This window comes from Festucalex cinctus, chromosome 4, assembly GCF_051991245.1.
Source record: "Festucalex cinctus isolate MCC-2025b chromosome 4, RoL_Fcin_1.0, whole genome shotgun sequence".
Taxonomy (NCBI): domain Eukaryota; kingdom Metazoa; phylum Chordata; class Actinopteri; order Syngnathiformes; family Syngnathidae; genus Festucalex; species Festucalex cinctus.
The window spans coordinates 2,966,040-2,986,170 of record NC_135414.1 but is presented as its reverse complement, the minus strand read 5'-3'; the positions used below and the strand labels follow the sequence as shown (position 1 = coordinate 2,986,170).

At 41.4% G+C, this 20,131-nt stretch overlaps 1 protein-coding gene across 5 annotated transcripts in view; it reads right to left on the bottom strand.

The window, feature by feature from the left end:
* arnt2 (aryl-hydrocarbon receptor nuclear translocator 2) overlaps positions 1–20,131 on the bottom strand; it is a 485,407-nt gene that overhangs the window by 435,482 nt on the left and 29,794 nt on the right. For all 5 annotated transcript variants that reach the window (XM_077518274.1, XM_077518275.1, XM_077518278.1 and 2 more), the window contains exons 3-5: positions 17,522–17,569; positions 15,922–16,135; positions 15,437–15,650 (exon numbers count right to left, since the gene is read on the bottom strand). In XM_077518274.1, coding sequence (XP_077374400.1) covers positions 15,437–15,650; positions 15,922–16,135; positions 17,522–17,569 — 476 coding nt within the window. The remainder of the gene's footprint in view (positions 1–15,436; positions 15,651–15,921; positions 16,136–17,521; positions 17,570–20,131) is intronic.

The following is a 20,131-nucleotide window of genomic DNA, read 5'->3' as shown; positions in this document are numbered from 1 at the left end:
GGGTGCGCTAACGCTAAAATCGGCGATAAACTTAGTTTTCTATATATTTCTTCAAATTACAACTTACCTTATCAACTGCAACTATTTCCTCTTGTCTTTGTCGTTTGGGGGAAAGCACATTACACCAGTTTTAAAATCGCTGCATTGGCTCCCCGTGCGTTTCAGGATTGATTTTAAGGTGCTTTTATTAGTTTTTAAATGTCTTAACGGTCTTGGCCCATCTTATTTATCTGACTTGCTTTTACCCTATTACCCCTCGCGGCTTCTGAGGTCTTCTGGCAGTGGCCTTTTAACTATTCCTAAGGTGAGGCCCAAGACACATGGTGAAGCTGCCTTTAGCCACTATGGTCCTCTCCTCACCTATGGATGGCCTGCCGGAGAGCATCAGGTCTGCAGAGAAAATTTTTCTTTCTTTTATTTTATTGTATTATGGATGTCCAGCACTTTGAGTTGCATTTTAAATGTATGAAAGATGCTATATAAATAAAGTTAATTGATTGATTGATTGAAAGCGGTAGAATGACAGTTTCGTCGTTGTTTTGGTCTCAGTTCGGTGTAAACAGCGAGGTACACAGCACTGAGGCCGTGAGTCATTTCAGCACTTTGACCCGGAAGTATGGCTGAGCGGGCGCTGACGTCACGACTAAAATACTCAATTGTGAAGCACGATCGAGTGTGAGAGGAAAGTGAGCCCACCACCATTATATGAAAATCAAATATGAAAACATTTTACTTTTGAGTAGAGTGTTAATAACATCTCCTTAGCCCACTTAAGTGTTATTTGTAGACACATGCTTATCAGTGCCAAACATTTTACAGAAAAAAAAAGGTTTGGAGGAGTTACTCGAATAATCGAAGGAATAATCAATCGGATATAAAATGATTTGTTAGTGGCAGCCCTAAAACATATAACAGCAGACTATATCATCTTTCATCGCCTGATATTTTAAAGCACAATTGATGGATAAAAATTGGCCATATAAATCATTTTTTAGAGGGATACTTATTTAGCCATTTTTGGCAGTCAAACATTAATATTTTGCCTATAATAAATGTGATATTTTCATTATTTTACATGTACAATTAGTACTTCCAAAAACACATTTTGAGACTTGCTGTCGACTGAAAATGACATCACAAGGACTCAGGTAACCAATCACAGCTCAGCTTGTGAATGTCACATGACCAAACCTAGAACACAGGAGAGCTGTGATTCCTGTGTGTGACCTGAGCCCTTGTGATGTCATTTTCAGTCGACAGCAAGTTGCAAAATGGGTTTTGAAAGGTACTACTTGTACGTGAAAAATTATTAAAGTATCAAATTAATTATAGACAAAATATTAACTTTTTAGTGCTATAATGGACTAAATAAGTGAAGTATCCCTTTAATGTTTGAATTCATAGAAAGAAGCATGCTTCTTCGATGTGATTCAAGAATCGCAAGGGACATCTGTACATTGAAAAGTACACTTGCTCTGTATTTAACTAGTTTGATATTCACAGGAAGTGAGCTGCCAAACATGCACTCCTTTAATAGTTTAGCGGCAAATACATTGAGCAAGCTTCCAAAATGCACGACGTTAGTTCCAGTGAATTTACTAGGCATAGTGTGGGGACTTCAAAGGGTATGGATGAGCGTGTGTATCTATGGACATAAAGTGTGTAGTTGTGTGTGTACTTTTTATCTGTCAAAGCTCTTCACGGCATTATTGTGTTATGTGGAGCAGATGTCCCTGCTGAGTATTCAGTTTGCAGTCAGATCAAGAGACGGACAGACAGGAATGTAAATTGTAATGCTGTGAAGCCCTCAGAAAAATTATTCTATCGCTTTGCTACAGAAGAATATACATAGCACAGTGACGCCCTCTAGTGAGCACACAAGCTTGATGAAATGATCAGTCTCCTTCCTTTTGACAAAATGGAACAGCATAAACAGCTCTGGCAAACAACACGTGTAATTGCAACATTCATCACTTGAACAGAGTAGTATATATATATATATATATATATATATATATATATATATGGCAAAAGGGTCCTCATGTGCCAAAAAAATAAAAATTGAGATATTGATATATTTGAATTCTGCACTTAATTCCCTTTAAAATTATATATAACACATGGATGTAGCTGAAAAATTGACAAAGTTACAGCAGTTTTAATGTTGGAAGGTAGAAATCCCTAAATTTTGAGAAAAAGGGGTTTAAAGTTTTGGTACTTGCATCTTTCAAATGTCCATAGCAACTAGTACCTTAGGCAGACCCATCACCAGAAAGAAATTGTAGGGGGGGCAATACCTTTTTTGGGGGGGGCACACTTTATCAACCTAAATCTAATGTTCATCAGGTTGAACAGCGGCATTGTGACAACTGCAAAAGTGTTCAGAAATATTTTCTGTCACTTAAAAGCGGCAGTTCGTTCTGAAATCTAAAAGACAAACTGAAAAAAAAATGTGTAGTTCATTTTGCATTTATTCAACTCAAAAGTTCATTTGAAACAAATCCACTCTTCACTTCTGTAAACAACTATGTCCGAATGAATGACTCTGTGACCCAGCTTCTTCTATCTGGAATTGGCTAGCAGTTGCCTTCATTTGCGTGTTGGATTAGGGCTGTACGATATGGACAAAATTTCCTTTCATTTTTGCCAGACATCTCTATTCTTTGATCTTTGACTCAGCATGAGACTTCACATCATTTTACTTTTTTTATAGTGCCTTCTGTATTTTGTGTTATTTTATTTCTATACTTGTACAGATTTTTTTTTTTAGTATTTTATTTGCGTGTATACTTATCTACTTATATTTACTCTAATTAATTTTATTTTGTGTTATTTTATTTCACTTGTGTCTACTAAAAGACTAATTTCTATTCCATGCACAACACTTTGTATGCAGCAATGGCTGTTTTAAAGTGATTTAGAAATAAGGTTGAGTTATGTCGATGATATACAGAAACAACATATGGGTTCAGTGAAAAACTAAGCAGAATATCAATCCAAAAGGATGTGTAAAGTGCTGTTTTTTTTTTAATTAGAACTTAGTGACAGTCATCAACATGAACAAACTTGGCAATAAAAAAAGAGAATTCAACCCACATTGTACTGCAACTGCTTTAGTGATAAATAATTTTATGCTCCTTAGTTGTTGTTGTGTATGTGTGACTGCTTGGGTCTGTTAACAGCATACTGTGTATTGCTACAATTCATCCGTGCTGTGTGGCTTGACTAATTAAAATAAAAGTTTGACACTCACTTGTAAACGTAACCAGTGGACTCAGGATTCCCATTGATGTCAACTGTGTCATCCTGGATCGAGGTTTGGCATTTGGTGGCTTCCATTAAAGCGGCACGACGTGCTCACTGCTCAGTCTTTGTCCCAGCGCCAGCCGGCAAATGTGCACTATCTACCCGGAAGTAGATTTGGCTAAGGCACGTCTGCAGAGCGCGCGTCTCCCCCCACCCCACCCCATCCCTCCTAATCCTGATTGTCATTGGCTCGTTTAGTTGTCAATCACAGCCAAACTTGAAAGGAGGTATGTGGTTGGCTGGCACGCCATGCTTTACTTAAAACAGAAGGCGCAAGTTTACGTGACTGATAGGACGAATAGTTGGTGAGTCATCTTGCTAGGGCGGGCACGGCTGACTGACAGGGCGGGCACGGACCCCCAAGGCCCGCCCATGGTGACGGGTCCGACCTTAGGAAAAAGATATGAACCTGAACTTTTCAGAAACAGTTAAAATATTAATGGGAAGTCAATTCCAATAGCAGGTAAGGTCATCGTCCGAGATTTAACCCTTTAAACATTTTGGAAGTTTGACCTCTCAAGAGATGAAATCAGTCTAAACTTTGAAGATCAGATTCAGCATTCAATTCATCTGCTGAGGCATCAGCCAAAGTTTGCTTATTTTATTGTTGCTCCTTGTGGTATTTTCTTGCTTAAATGAGGTCATATTACCACAGTAGGAAATTTGATTTCATAATTTTGTGTCAATTAAAAGTAGTGTTGTTCCAATACCGATACTGGTAACGGCAGAGGCCCCGATACTGCTGTAGCGACTCCAAGCAGCCTTGTCGCTTCAGAGAGTGAGACGGTGGGTCCTGTACTTGATGACGCGCTGTGTTGCAATGTCCGGCTTGTGAAATTAAAAAAAAAAGAGGCACGAGTCTCGAATGCTCTTTGGTGGATTTAATCAACTTTTTATGGGCAATGGTGCAGAATCGCCATACAGGTTAACGTGCTTGCGTTGTGTCTTGCGGTCAACAAAAAATACGGCTACCCAGCTCGACTCACTACTAACTGACGGGAAACACGTCTATTTGAAGCTCCCGGCAATCACCACCTGTCATGTGACCAACACACCCACACATCACCATAGCAACCACACACACACCAGGTGACATATACTATGGCGACTACACACCAGCCCCTTAATTATTACTTAATAATTACAAATAGCAATGTCCCTACAATACACCAAGAATAATTCAGATAACATATAAGCCTACAACTCAATGATCATAAATAATAATAGTCTATTGGATCTTCTTTCTTCATAGTCAAGATGTCCTCGGGCAAAGTCACAAAAAAAAAGTATCAAACTAAATACAAGTCCATTGTCACCAAAAGTCAGCAAAAGAAGAAAAAAAATAAAAAATGAAAAATCAAAAGTAATCCACAATCGAGTTCTTGAAGTGTCCATAAGATCCAAAGACTAAGGATAGTTCATGTTCAGTCAGCCTCAGCCTCCTGCAGCATACAGACTTTCGTAATAGGCCGATCCAGGCAGCTGGTCCGTGTTTTAATGCGTACTCTGCGTACAAGTCCTCTCCTGTCTGGATAGGTTTCAACAACTCTTCCCATTGGCCATGAGTTTCTAGGCGCTGTGCTATCCACGATGAGCACAAGATCTCCGACATCGATGTTCCTCCTCACTCCTGTCCATCTCTGCCTCGCCTGCAGCTGGGGTAAGTATTCTTTTACCCATCTTTTCCAAAACAGATTGGACATGTATTGGACTTGTTTCCATCTTCTGGGTGTATACGTGTCTGCCGGTTGGAACACTCCTGGTGGTAAGGATGGTGAGGTTTTCAACAACAGCAGGTGATTAGGAGTCAATGCTTCCAGGTCATTCACATCCATAGAGGCCTTAGTGATAGGCCGGCCATTAATAATAGCCTCAGCCTCGCAAAGCACTGTATGCAAGCCATCTTCATCCAGGTTTTGTGCCCTTAAAGTGGAATTCAGTACCTTGCGGACAGATCTTATAAGACGTTCCCATGGTCCTCCATGGTGTGAGCCAGCAGGGGGATTAAAGTTCCATGTTATTCCTTTCTGCAGCATGACATCCATAATCTGCTTTCTGTTCCACTGCTCAATAGCAGTCCTCAGTTCACGTTCTGCTCCAATGAAGTTGGTGCCATTAACTCAGCGGAGTTCCCGAACTTGGCCTCTTCTGGCAATAAAACGTCTGAGTGCATTAATAAAAGAGTCAGTATCCAGTGATGGTGCGATTTCAAGATGGATTGCTCTGATGGCCAGGCAGGTAAAAATCACTCCATACCTCTTAACCACACTTCTTCTGCTCTTTACTTCAAAAGGCCCGAAGTAGTCTACACCAACACGACTGAATGGTGGTTCATCAGGCACGATTCTTTCAAGTGGTAAGTCAGCCATCTGCTGGTGAACGGGCACAGCATTCAGGCGGCGACAAGTAGTACATTTAGATATCACCTTCCGTATAGCTGTCGTTACACCAATTATCCAGTATCTTTCTCTCAGTTTTGACAACATGTAGTTACGACCACCATGTCCTACTTGTTGATGTATATGTCGAAGGAGAAGCTCTGAAACATGAAGATCCTTTGACAAAATCACAGGATGCTTCACCTCCATTGGCATAGATGATCTGCTGAGTCGACCACCAACTCTGAGGACTCCATCTTGAAGTTGTGGGCAGAGCTTGCAAAGATGACTGGACATCTTAATTGACTGACCTTTTTCCAAACTGGATATCTCCTCAGGGAACCGTTTCCACTGGCAGTATTTGACAATAGCCAGCTCAGCCTGGTCCATCTCTTCCACAGTGAGACTCTTGACTGGGGTGCTCCTTTTAAACATGATCATCTCCTCATCCAGTTGCTTCCTGAGGAGATCTGACTGTGCCAGGGTCAGAAGTAATCGTCCCCTCTTCTTCACACAGGACAAAAGCCAGTCTTTTATTCTCAGTATCCAAGCCACGGCTCTCTTGAGGCGGGTCCAGGAAGAAAAACATTGTAGCAGGTACAAAACCGGCTCCTCATTGGCCTGAATTAGACTGATTATGGCCGTTTTCTTAACCTCAGGATCTTCGGGGGAAAGGTGACTGCTTTGTGAGCTGACAGGCCACTCATTCTCAGGCTTCAACAAGAAGTGTGGTCCAGAAAACCATGTAGTATGTTTGATGAAGGCCTCAACTTTCATCCCTCTGGAGGCGATGTCTGCTGGGTTGTTTGCAGTGTTGACATACCTCCACTGTGTGGTACAGGAAGCCTTGAGGATTTGTGAGACCCGATTAGCCACAAATACTTTATAGCGTGAGGTCTCATTCGTGATGTACTTGAGTACGGATTCACTGTCTGTCCAAAATACAGAATCCACAAGGTCCATCTGTAGCTCCCTTCTCCAAAGTACATCCATGCGACTGGCCATAGTTGCAGCTATCAGTTCCATCCTAGGAATAGTCACAGGTTTTAAAGGAGCAACTCGAGATTTTCCCATCACAAACGCACAATGTGCGTCAGCGTTCTTGTTCTTTGAAACCAGATAGGTAACTGTTCCATACCCATGCTCGCTTGCGTCACAAAAGTGGTGCAGCTGGGCTGCACAGGTTTCTCCAAACTGACTTGGCTTCATACACCTGCTAACCTCCAACTTGTCCAGCATATGGAGTTCCTGGGTTAGCTTCAACCATGCCCTGGCAACTGATTCCGGTACGGGTTTGTCCCAGCCTATCTCTCTCCTGCACAAGTCTCAGGATTTTTTTTGCTGTCAAAATCACAGGGCTGAGCATACCAAGAGGATCATAAATGGAGGCTATGGTGGATAGAATTCCTCTTCTGGTGAGTGGCCTGTCTTTAAGCTTAACCCTGAACCGAAATGAGTCGGATTGAATAGACCATTCAAGTCCAAGCACTCTTCCCATAGGCAGGTCATCTAATTCCATGTCCAGCTGCTCAATCCCTTTTGCTCTCAGTGTCACAGGGATGGTTTCCAACACACTTGCTTTATTGCTCATCCATTTTGTGAGAGTAAATCCTCCCTTGGAGCATAAAGAGACCAGTTCCTGATGTAATGACGCAGCCTCTTCCTCTGTGGATACGGAAACAAGACAGTCATCAACGTAAAAACAGTGAAGGATCTTGTGTACCGTTTTCTGATCATAGTGATGTCCGTAGTCTTCTGCACACTTTCGAAGGGCAAAGTTGGCGCAACTAGGAGATGATGTGGCCCCGAATATGTGCACTTTCATTCGGTACTCAACAGGTTGCGTTTCCAAATTTCCATCTTGCCACCAGAGGAATCTGAGCAAATCTGTGTCATCAGGGGTTACTCTTACTTGGTGAAACATTGACTCAATGTCTGCCATCATCACCACAGGTTCCTTCCTGAAGCGTGTCACCACACCAATCAAGGAACTTGTCAAATCAGGGCCTTGGAGAAGTTGTGCATTCAGTGATGTTCCTTGGTAACTTGCTCCGCAGTCAAACACAACCCTGAGTTTTGCTTTGGTGGGATGGTAGACTCCGTGGTGTGGAACATGCCACACCTTTCCATCAGCACGGTCCAGGTCCTCCTCAGGCACCTTCTCAGCATAGCCTTTTGCAAAAAGAGTGTTTATAAAGGTGACATACTCGTCGTAGAATGTTGCGTTCTTCTGAAACCTCCGTTTCAGATACTAAAGACGCTGCTCCACCACTTTTCTATTATCAGGCATGCAGATGGTGTCTCGTTTCAATGGAAGGCTAAGCTGGTAGTGGCCATTCACATGTTTTACAGTGTTGTTCACTGAATCCAGAAAACGCTGATCTTCTCTTGACATGGAAAGTTGTTCATCTAAAGTGCACTCTGGGAAGTCATTCTTGAACTGTTGTTGCCAAAGCTCCTCTAGAGTCACAACAGCGATCCTGTTGACAGAAACCTGTGGTTGTTTACTGTGGTTTTCACTGCTGCTTCCTAGAGGTCCAGTCACTGTCCATCCCAGCATAGTCCTTGTGGCAAACGGTCCTCCATCTACACTAGACACCACTTCCAATGGCTCCAGGGCTCTTGGGACATTAGTTCCAATCAGGAGCTCGATTCCTGCATCGATTTGTGGTAGGTGAATGTGTTTTAGATGAGGCCATTTTTTAATATCCCTTTTTGTGGGAATATTTCCTTCATATACTGGCATGGATTCTTGTGTGTAAACCTTGGGCAACTCAATAAACTCGTCCCCATGTAGCGCAGCCACCTCCAATCCCAACAATGTGTTGCTGCTCACAATCTTTTGCTGGCCCATAGTGCGTAAAAGAATGCGTCCTTTTCTTCCTGTCAGTTGCAATTTTTCCATTAGACTTTCTGTGCAAAACACCGCTGTGCTCCCTTGATCCAGAAAAGCATAGGTGTTGACTATTTTGCATCCCTTTTTTGATTTCACCTGGACAGGCACAATCGGCAGCTTACAGTCTTGCTCTCCAGCCCCTGTAAGACCACTTGACACCAGCCTATCGACACCAACCTCCGCCTCTCCCTTAGCATGCTCTGAATCCTTTTCTCTGTGGAGTAAAGTCGGGTGTTTCAGGCTACACTTTAGACAGGAAATCCTTTTGTGACAATGCTTACTAATGTGTCCTACACACAAACAGCCAAAGCAAATGCCATTTTCCTTTAAGAATTAAATTTTCTTCTCATGTGCCATTCTACCCAACAGTACACACGTGACTAATGTGTGTCCTGCACCACAGAAAATGCATGTATTAATTTCTGGCGTTTTGATTTTTTTAATTGCCTCCACAGGCTGAGGTTTTTTATCAACAGGTCCAACGGTGGTAGCACAACTTGTTCTTTTGAAATGAGGTGGTAAGCTTTGTTTGTACATTCCTTTATTTGTCATTATAGGAGAATCTTGTATATTGCCGAAAACAGGGTCTGATAGAATTCTGACTTGTCTTTCAATGAAATCCGTAATGTCGCTGAATCTTGCTCTTCGTTGCTGTTGTTCTTGAAGCTCACAAGCTTGGCTTCTCCATTTGTCTCTGAGCTTGTATGGCAACTTTTTTATGATGTTTAGCATATTCGAAGGCATGTCCAAATCATGTAGATACTGTACATCCTCCATAACATTACAGCATCCTCTGAGAAATAAACTGTAATCTTGCAGTGACTTCACATCTTCTGGTTTTATTGCAGGCCATGACAGTGCTTTATTCATGTAGCCAAAGGCAATCTTTTGTTCATTACCGAACTGCACTTTCAGTAATGTTTTGGCTTTTGGATATCCATAATCTTGATGTATGTATTGACAGCTCCTCACAAGTTGTTTTGCATGTCCTTTAGTATGCTGTTCCAAATAGTACAGACGATCTGAATTATTTGTGGTATTTCTTTCCACTCCATTTTCAAATGCTTTAATGAATGCATGATATTGTAATGGTTCACCATCAAATACAGGGATCTCTCGCTTTGGTAGAGCTGCGAGGCATTGCTGCTGTATAAGCAGAGTTGTTATTTCATTTTGCTTTCTCATAATACCAAGAACTTCATTTCCCACATTAGGTGTGTTTTCATTTGAGATGGGTTGTTGAGAAACATACTGCGTATTGGTTGGTTCTGTTTTAAACACAGATTGTTGAACTTGGTTATATGAGGATGTTTTATCAATTACAGTAGGATGAACCATTTTTTGTTTCCCATCGTTGTTCGTTTTCTGCTTTGCACCAGTTGCTGGATGGAATTCATCTGCATTTGCATTAAGTTGCTGTTGAGACTTGTCTTTTTTCAAATATGAATTCATTCCATCCGAAGCCTTTGAGGTTTTCATATTTGTGGTGCTTTGTGTTTTGAGTATGCTTAACTGTGCCATTTTCTCCGCAATTTCTGTATTTAGTTGTAATTGTTCCTTCCTTTTACGCAGTTGCTGTTCCTCTTCTTCCAAGGCATGTTTCTCATCCAATAGTCTTTGTCTTGTGGCTAAAGCAGCCAGCTCAGCTTCAGCTCTTAAACATGCAGATGAGGTTGTAGAGCGCATGCTACAAGAGGTTTCATGGGATCCAACATTGGAGATACTGTCACTTGGTTTTATGTCGTCTTCATGTGCATCACAAACATTTGACACAGGTTGGTTTGTTTCTGTTTGTTCCACAATTGTTTGTTCCACAATGAACTTGGTCTCATTCATTTCAGCGGTTTCCTGTTCAATTTTTTGTATCCAGCGTTTTGTTTCATTTTGAAATGTTTGAGCATATTTCATTACACTCGACAGCCATTCCACTTGTTTGTCCATTTCATCTTGTGGCAAACGTGGTAACAATTCATCATGAACACTGTAAGCACATTCACAAAGTCTATTCAATGTCCCCAATAATTCCTTGATTTGAAAAGCATTTTCCTTTTTCCTCATGAGCTCTTTCATATCTGGTATCAATCCTTTTATTTTATTCACAAATCCTTTTCGTTTATTTTGCAATGTTTCCAACTTGTAAACCAACGCCTTTTCAGTGAGTTTACTTTCTCTCCTTTTCCTTGTTTCCATTTCAGAACACGAGGCTCCACTATTTGTTTGACTCATTTTGACCTCCTTATTAATCAGCTTTCCAAAAATGCATCAAATAAATCCACAGTGTGTGACGTTAGGGCTTTTAATTTCAACAAAACAGCGTCATCATCATCATCATCTTCCTTTGAAACTCCAATCGCATCGCATTATTTAATTCACAACAACGGACTTCATTCCAGCGCGCATATAACAAGCGCACGCACGGGCCACTTTATCCGATGAGCATTTATTCATCCAGCTACTTCCCAGCAGGAAGACACTCCAACATTAAATGTGCACAAGTCGGATTCCTTAACCACAAGCCAACAAGAAACAGGTGGCTTACCTGTTCTTAAGGTGGCGTTTGGGTGTGGCACGGTGCTCCGCGTGAACGACGTAAGTGGTGTGGCAAGGTCGCACTTACTTTGCGATGTCCGGACTCCTTCGTGGCTTGTATTGCGAGTGATGTCTTTCCTTAGATGCCAGTTTTTTTGTTGACAAAAATGTAGCGACTCCAAGCAGCCTTGTCGCTTCCGAGAGTGAGACGGTGGGTCCTGTACTTGATGACGCGCTGTGTTGCGATGTCCGGCTTGTGAAATAAAAAAAAAAAGAGGCACGAGTCTCGAATGCTCTTTGGTGGATTTAATCAACTTTTTATGGGCAATGGTGCAGAATCACCATACAGGTTAACGTGCTTGCGTTGTGTCTTGCGGTCAACAAAAAATACGGCTACCCAGCTCGACTCACTACTAACTGACGGGAAACACGTCTATTTGAAGCTCCCGGCAATCACCACCTGTCATGTGACCAACACAACCACACATCACCATAGCAACCACACACACACCAGGTGACATATACTATGGCGACTACAACTGCATTAAAACATTGGTATCGGTATCGGTGAGTACTCAGAAGTAACATGTACCATTAATTCCAACTCTAATATAGGATTTTGGATGCAGCATCTTGTGTCTTGCTCATGCACGGCATTCACTGATATGTGACATGTTCACTGCATGCCGATCTAAGATATTCTATTGGCCCTTGACTGCTCTGAACCAATGGCAGGACAGCTTTTTCATGTTGAGGAAAAAAAAAAACATAGGTATCGGTATGGTATCGGTATCGGCCGATACTGCAAAGCTGGGTATCGGGATCGGTATCGGGACCAAAAAAATGGTATCGGAACAACACTCATTAAAAGATAATTTGCCATTTGATGTGGCCTGTGAAAAGTGCTTTATTGATAACTTATCATGGATGTGATGTCTCAAATGCTTTTGGTCACATGAAAAAAACTAAAATATTTTGTTCGTTTTTTTGTTTGTTTGTTTTGTCCCACCACCACCACCACCCCGAATAATACACAAGGGACACTAAACTATTGTATTTACAAGTCAGTATAGCCTGTGTTAATTTTGGGGCGGGGTGTCATTGTGACTCTTTTGAAAGGAACATTTTTCATCTTCAAGTTAAATATTTCATATCTCATTTTTCTGTTCATTTCATCCAATTTAAAAGAGCATAAAGTGAAAATGTGTAGTGATATTTGCGACATATGTAAGCGATCAAACCATTACATTATTTACGATGCATGATTAAATTAAGGCGCTTTTCCACCGTACCAGTTCCACACCGAAGCGGCAATTTTTGTCCCCGGATGTTAAGTGTCTCCATGCGAGCCGTTCCGTTGTAACCGCTGTTTAGAACCCTTTCGACAGCGGTTCTGCAGCGCCGGTCGTCGAGGGACTAGCGAGGCCGTAACGTCACCTGTCGTCTGATTGGCCGACAGCAACGCCGCTGCCGCCTCAAGCAACGCCATGGCCCACGCCCATTTCCTTGTTTTAAGCGAGAGAGGCAGAAGCACCCGCCGGTCTTCGCAAATGTCATAAAAATACAGTATATACAATAAATATAATGATGCTGGAGGCAACGGAAGTGCAGCCAGAAGTAAACAACGCTGGTTGTCTGTAGAAAATGTCGTCTTGTTGTGTTTCTGGTTGCAACAAAAACTTGAAATTCTATTGCCTCCCAGCCTCTGCCAGTCAGAGTAATCACAGACGGCTGTGGTCAAATGCGATTAGGCGAAAGGACTGGACTGAGACTATCATCAACAATGCTCATGTTTGCAGAGCATACTTCACATACGGTAAGATTAAACAGATTCGGATTGAGATTCAGCCTGGACAATGATACGGGCTAGACTTAGTTGGGACTGAAATTACTTAAGTTAGTCATTATTTGTGGGATTCTTTTTACATGCACGGACTTACAAAAAGTCAGTGTTTACATGCTACATGCGCGAATGCTAACCGCTAGCTAACCAAACGTTAGCTGTATGTTTCAGTTTTGTCGAGGCGAAAGACCCCCAATGGTTCTGATAACTTTTCATCAAATTTTTGTAGGAGAGGCCCATGACTCGTATATCCTCGTCTTCTGCCCCTGTCGTTGACTTGGCAGCACTTGCGACCGCACGACACAAAAGTCCTCGCTGAAGTTGTTATATTCTGAATTTTGAACATGCCCATTCAAGATGTAGTTAGTTGTAGACATCTAATGATTTATAGGCCTTCAGTTTATCTTTAGTATAAACGCTCAGTTTTTCTATAAGGTAGATTTAAATGTCCGGCCATTGCATGGTGGGTAGTCCTGTTAAATCGTCTATCCAGTGCATGAATGCGTAGGGGTCAGTAAATATCATCCCATCAATCAGAATTAACATTTTAAAGTAACATTCACAGTCGTGGGGAGTCAGTTTACTCACATATTCACTCAAATGGCCGTTTTTCGCGTCCATTCCAATGTGAACTTTCCGTGAAAATATGCTGACCGGTGTTACAACCACACACCACTTAGGTGTTTTTGCCTCCAGCTAAGCCCCGGCCTTTAAATTGCGTCACCTTGTTTACAAACTCTGAAGGGGTCTATATTATAATGTCAAAAAATAGGAGCATCTTTACAATTGTCCCTTGTAAAAAGGCATGAAACAAAACATTGAACAAGAAATGGAGTCGTAGTATAGCAGTTTTATTTTCAGTTACCCGAGTTGCCATATAACTTCCTTCAATCTGCTCACATACTCCTGGTTGGGTAACACTGCATCAGACGACCTCATCCAAAGTAGTGTTGAACTGCCAGATTTGACTGATCGTGATGGTTTTCCCGAAAAGCACAAAAGCAAAGCCTTTTTCCCCCAATTTCTTTTAAAGTAATATAAAATAATTGACCTGTTTCATTGCAGACAAATCTTGCTACAGTAAAATCTTTTTCAGCTACATGTTTACGTCATCTAAAATTATGCTATACAAACTGAGACAACTATACATCAGCAAATACGGTCAATGCTGTATCTCCCCCAAAAAGGTGTGGTGTGGTGCGACCAACTGAAAAAGTTGGTAGCACCAGTGCTACCGGTGCAAAAGGTAGTGTAGAGCCCTGTTTAAGCTGTTGGACTCGTCCACTAGCTTCCACTGTTCATGGAATAATGCAGCAGCGTTCAGTGATTTCCATAACAAATTACGGAGAATCCATAATAGTTTCTTTGGTTTTGTTTGTTTAATAATACTATATGTTAAGTCAGTGTCCAACATCTTAGTACAGTATGAAATGGATTTGAATGAGTTAATTTATTTAGAGTCATGAGGTGCGTTACCATTACCCTCAGTTTTGCGCGAAAGGCATGTTTCGCAAAAGTGAGCTGGTAATGGAGAGATCGGATTTGCGAAAAAACTCTCAAATATCGCAAAAAAGTTTTTGCGCTCTCATGAGGTGGTTTTCGAGACGTATCGAAAAAGTGTAATGGAAACACTTTTTGCGCATTAGTAGTTATGTGACACCCGCCCGGTCACGGAGGAAAGGACTGTAACACGTTTATGTGTATTTTTATTAAACTTGCAATTACTATTTGTTTTGAGAATTATTAATTTCGGTTTTGTATTTTAGTTTTACACGCTGAAGTGATTCGTATCGGCTACTTGCACGTCATCAGCGCAAAAGAGAGAGAGGTATAATCGAGCGAGCCTCCTTCGAGAAGTTGAAGGAGAGGAGAGCTTGAAATCGTGTCCTGCCATGTCTGGTTAATTTAGCAGGGAGGATGCCAGAAAACATCAGAAACTTTTAACTATTTGTAACCCGCCTTTTACCCAGCCTCTGCATGGGAACAACAACATTTTAGGACTACAGGAAGTAGGAAGTACGCGACCTGTAGCTTTCGTGTCAGAACTGCTTGCCGACTGCAGAGGGACACCCACAACAACACCACACTAAATGCCCGAAACCGCCCGATGAAGGGGTGAGTGATTTTAAAGTAATATAACTACACCGGGCGTCCGTCTACGGTAAACATCATGAGCACCTCCTACAGAACAGCGAAGTCTCGCGAGACAGGACATTCCGAGAATTGCGCCTCAGAAGCGAAACTCTCTTCAATGGAAACACCGACAATTCGAGATTGTACTTTATCGAAATTGTACAATATCACTTTTATTTTTGTGACAAAAGGGTAATGGAAACGCACATATGGTCATAGTTTACTGCTTTAAGGTCATATGTAGTGCCTTTTCAAACTGGCAGGGTCTTTTCTATTAATAGATCTAACATCATAATACCAAATGATGACCAAAACAAACAAATAAATAAATACAAGCGGAATTTCATCTACCTGTCATGGAGTTTTCTGAGGTACTCAGCTGTTCCCTCAACTTGTCAACATCATCTGGGTGGACCTGTTCATAAAGAGTACTGCCGAACCACTCAGACTGGGGGTGGTTCAACACTGGCGTCACAGAATCCGAGACGTAGATCACACGTCCGGTCTCGGCCGCCACCACAAACAGAAACCCATCTGCTGCCTCCAAGATCAGATGCTTCAGTTCCTATAGTACAAAAAAATCATTTGCAAATACAAATTTAATCAAACACTGTGACACATTAATATTACAATTTTAAGGCAACTAATTTTGAAGAGGATTTAACTAAGTATTCAATCACATCGAACAAAGATGTCAGATAGTTGAGTGAGGACTGTAACCTCATGGATGCATCTCTATGCAAAACAAGGTTTAGCAAGATAGCACAAATAACAATGCAGATATATTTTGTGTGTTTTACATGTTGTTTAACGTTAACAACGTTCCCTGAAAATACCTGTTCAGTGAGAAATGAGGGCTTATAGGCCCCGTCAGTGGATGTGTTCCCAGTTCCCCGCATTGATTTCATATGCGAGACTGCCATGCGCAGAATGGTCAATTTGTCAGGTTTACGGGCCAGAGCACTGCAGGTAGGGACCATGTCTGACAGCTCCGTGATGTACTGTGTCATTTTATTGCGTCTGCGTCGCTCAATTTCACTGTGGTTTTCTCTAGAATACAGAAAACGCTGTTAGAAAGCTTGAGGGTTTTTAACTAGAATACAATTTTAAAGAAAAACAAGAGTTATGATTGATGAAACCTTCTCTCTGTTGAATATATGTGAAATGCATGTTGCATAATGAATGACAGAGAAACCCATTGACTATTTATATTGTACAAGAAATGGAAGCTTGGTAACACTTTATAATACCGTTTGTTAGTTAACCATTTGTAATACAGTAGTTAAAGATGATGTCATGAGAACTCATTTTAAACTAATAAATATAATAATAACAATAATAATAATAATAATAATAATAATAATAATAAAAATAAATTACACTTAAACAAAAAAGAAGACTGCAATGGGCTAAGGAGAGGCAATCATGGACTGTGGATGACTGGATGAAGGTTATCTTCAGTGATGAGTCACGAATCTGCATTGGACAAGGTGATGACGCTGAAACTTTTGTTTGGTGCCGTTCCAGTAATTTTACAAAGAGGACTGCCAAAAGAAAATATCAAAATTCCCACAGTCCTTGATGATATGGGGCTGCGTGTCAGGCAAAGGCACTGGGGAGATGGCTGTGGTTAAATCTTCAAAAAATGAAATAACATTGACATTTTGGACAGATTTCTTATCCCTTCAATTGAAAAAAATGTTTGGGGATGATGAAATCATTTTCCAAGATGACAATGCATCATGCCACAGAGAAAAAACTGTGAAATCATTCCTTGGAGAAAGACGCATCCAGTCAATGTCATGGCCTTCAAATAGCCCAGATCTCAACCCAATTGAAAACCTGTGGTAGAAATTGGAGAAAAAAAAAAAAGGTCCACAGCAAGGCTCCGACATGCAAAGATGATCTGGCAACTGCAATCAAAGAGAGTTGGCACCAGATTGATGAAGAATACTGTTTGTCACTCATCAAGTCCATGCCTCAGAGACTGCAAGCTGTCATAAAAGCCAGAGGTGGTGCAACTAAATACTAATTATATGTTTTGATTGTTTTTTCTTTGTCAGTTTTTCATGATTCCATTTTTTTTTTCTCAGAATGGAGTGATTCCATATTTATTTCCCTACACTTGTTCTATAAAAGTAACATTTACTGACCAGCCTAATGTTTTTTCATTTCTTTGAGTGTTTCTGAAAGCCAAGATGTTACACTTTGGAATGACCTTATGACTGTTTCATGCTTTTTATCTGAGTTTGATCTACAGAATAAAACGTCGGAGTGAATGCTTATCCAAGACTGGTGATTCCATACATTTTGCTAGGGGTTGTATGATGTATCTACTGTAAACTTTGAACTGTCGCCCACTTCATAACAGTGTCTACTGGGTTGCAACTAGATGTACAGAATGTCAATGAAGATCACTGCATTCACTTTTCTTACCTTGAAAATTTGCTAGGTCCCTCTCCATCCTCGTCATCAAAGTCCATTCTGAGAAAGAACCACAGGAAAGTCACATTATCAATTTTACGACTCAGAGACCACAGCACTCATGGGAGTGATATGCTTGTTTTAAAGTGCTTTATAGATAAAGTTGAGTTGAGTAACATCTCTCAGCAGTGAACAGTTTGAAAAACTGTTGATGCAAAAGGACAAACTTAGCCAAACCTTTTTAACCAGGGGTGTATTTCACAAAGCAGGTTCAACAAACTGTGAGATTAACCCGGGACGAGTTCACATACTCTCAGATAGGAAACTCTGCGTTTTCAGGTCCAGTCCGGCTGAGTGAGTTATATCAACGCTGAGTTATAGCTGAACTGACTAAGACTCTTAAAAGACCACCTCAATGGAGACTTGATTCGTCGAGTCACCATGGCAACTGGGAAGCTGAGCACGGCGCCGCCCTCTATTTCCGTGTTGCTTTTTTTCCTCCTCTCAACCGAAAATCATAATGCCATCATATGTCGAATTTGAACATGTCTACATTTAAAAAAAAGAAAAAGAAAAAGTGTAACACCGCTGCTCCCTATAGAGCAGGGGTGTTCAAACTTTTTCATTTGAGGGCCACATACAGAAAATCAGAAGGACGCAAGGGCCACATAATGTTATGAAGAGAAATTGTGTTTAGTCCTAAAAATTGTAAAAATAATTTATTTTTGCTTTTGCATATTTAGAAAAATGCTCCAGTATATAAAGCAATTTATTTGTAATATGGCAGTAGGGATTTATTATAGTTTTGGAATTTTTCATTTTATTTTGTTTTGAGTTTTGTTTTTTTAGATTTAGTTCGTTTTAATTAGTTTTCAGGGTGGTTCTGTTAGTTTTTGAATTAGTTTTAATTCTTTAATAAATGCTTAGCTTTAGTTTAGTTAGTTTCAGTATTAGTTTTTGTTTTTTTATGTGTATTACTTGTGCAAAATAAAAAAATAAAAAACACCATGGGCGTGACTTCATTATTCCGGTTGATATCAAAATAAATCTACTAAAAATCACATTTAAATTCATCCCCAAAGGCTCATGCATTAAATTAATTACCAAAGACTAAAACAAAGGACATTTTTGCTATAATTATAGTTAGTTTTATTGTAGTTAGTTTTGTAAACATAAAATGTAGTTTCAGTTATTTTTCTTTTTTAAAAAAGCATCTTCGTTTTTATTTTATTTCGTTAACGAAATTGTCTTTTGAATTTTATTTTTTTTCGTTACAACCATACGGCACACACTGCGGTATTCTTGCTGTAGAGGAAAAAAATAACGTGAAAAGTATGCAGCGGAAACGTCAATGTGTTCAACTACTGTAAGTGTGGCAACGCAAGATGGCCGCCGCCAGCTTCACTTCTCGCTATAGCTTGAGCATCCCAGGTTATTTTTTACGTCCGTGCTGTATCAGCCTGCGAATCCACCTCAGAGTCTGATCGTGGTCTTTTTTGAGGCTTTGAGCCAGGACAGCATGGTTGCGTTTTCATTTCATTTTCTTAACTCAAGAGCTACGGTTGTAAATGTGTTTGGGACGGCTAGCATCGGGTTAGCATTGACAGGGAGCTACTTGAATGACTTAAGTGTGTTTTTCTCACAAAGCAGTGAAAGCACAGATTTCTATGAGTACTGGAATAAGCATGAGAGGTCCGATGAGATCCGCCCGGAGTTCCTAAAGACTCTGGTTGTTGTGGGGCTGTCATGGTTGACACGCCTCTACAACATCGCGCGGACATCGGGGACAGTGCCTCTGGATTGGCAGACCGGGGTGGTGGTGGACCGGAGGGTGTGTTCCAACTTCAGAGGGATCACACTCCTCAGCCTCCCTGGTAAGGTCTATTCAGGGGTGCTGGAGAGGAGGGTCCGTCGGGAAGTCGAATCTTGGATTCAGGAGGAGCAGTGTGGTTTTCGTCCTGGCTGTGGAACAGTGGACCGGCTCTGCAAACTCAGCAGGATCCTTGAGGGTGTGTGGGAGTTCGCTCAACCAGTCCACATGTGTTTTATGGATTTGGAGAAGGCGTTCAATCGTGTCCCTTGGGGAGTCCTGTGGGGGGTGCTTCGGGAGTATGGGGTACAGAGCCCCCTGATACGGGCTGTTCCGTTCCTGTACGACCATTGTCAGAGTTTGGTCCGCAATGGATTCATTTCCAGTGGGGGTTGGACTCTGCCAAGGCTGGCCTTTGTCACCGATTCTGTTCATAACTTTCTTGGACAGAATTTCTAGGCAAAGCCGAGGCATTGAGGGGGTCCAGTTTGGTGGCCTCAGCATTGCATCTCTGCTTTTTGCAGATCATGTGGTGCTGTTGGCTTCATCAAGCCGTGATCTCAAACTCTCGCTGGATCGGTTCATAGCCGAGTGTGAAGCGGTCGGGATGAGAATCAGCACCTTCAAATCTGAGACCATGGTCCTCAGTCGGAAAAGGGTGGCATGTTCTCTCCGGGTCGTGGATGAGATCCTGCTCCAAGTGGAGGAGTTCTTGGGGTCTTGTTCAGGAGTGAGGGCAGGATGGAGAGGCAGATCGACAGGCGGATCGGTGCAGCGTCTGCAGTGATGCGGACTCTGTATCGGTCCGTCGT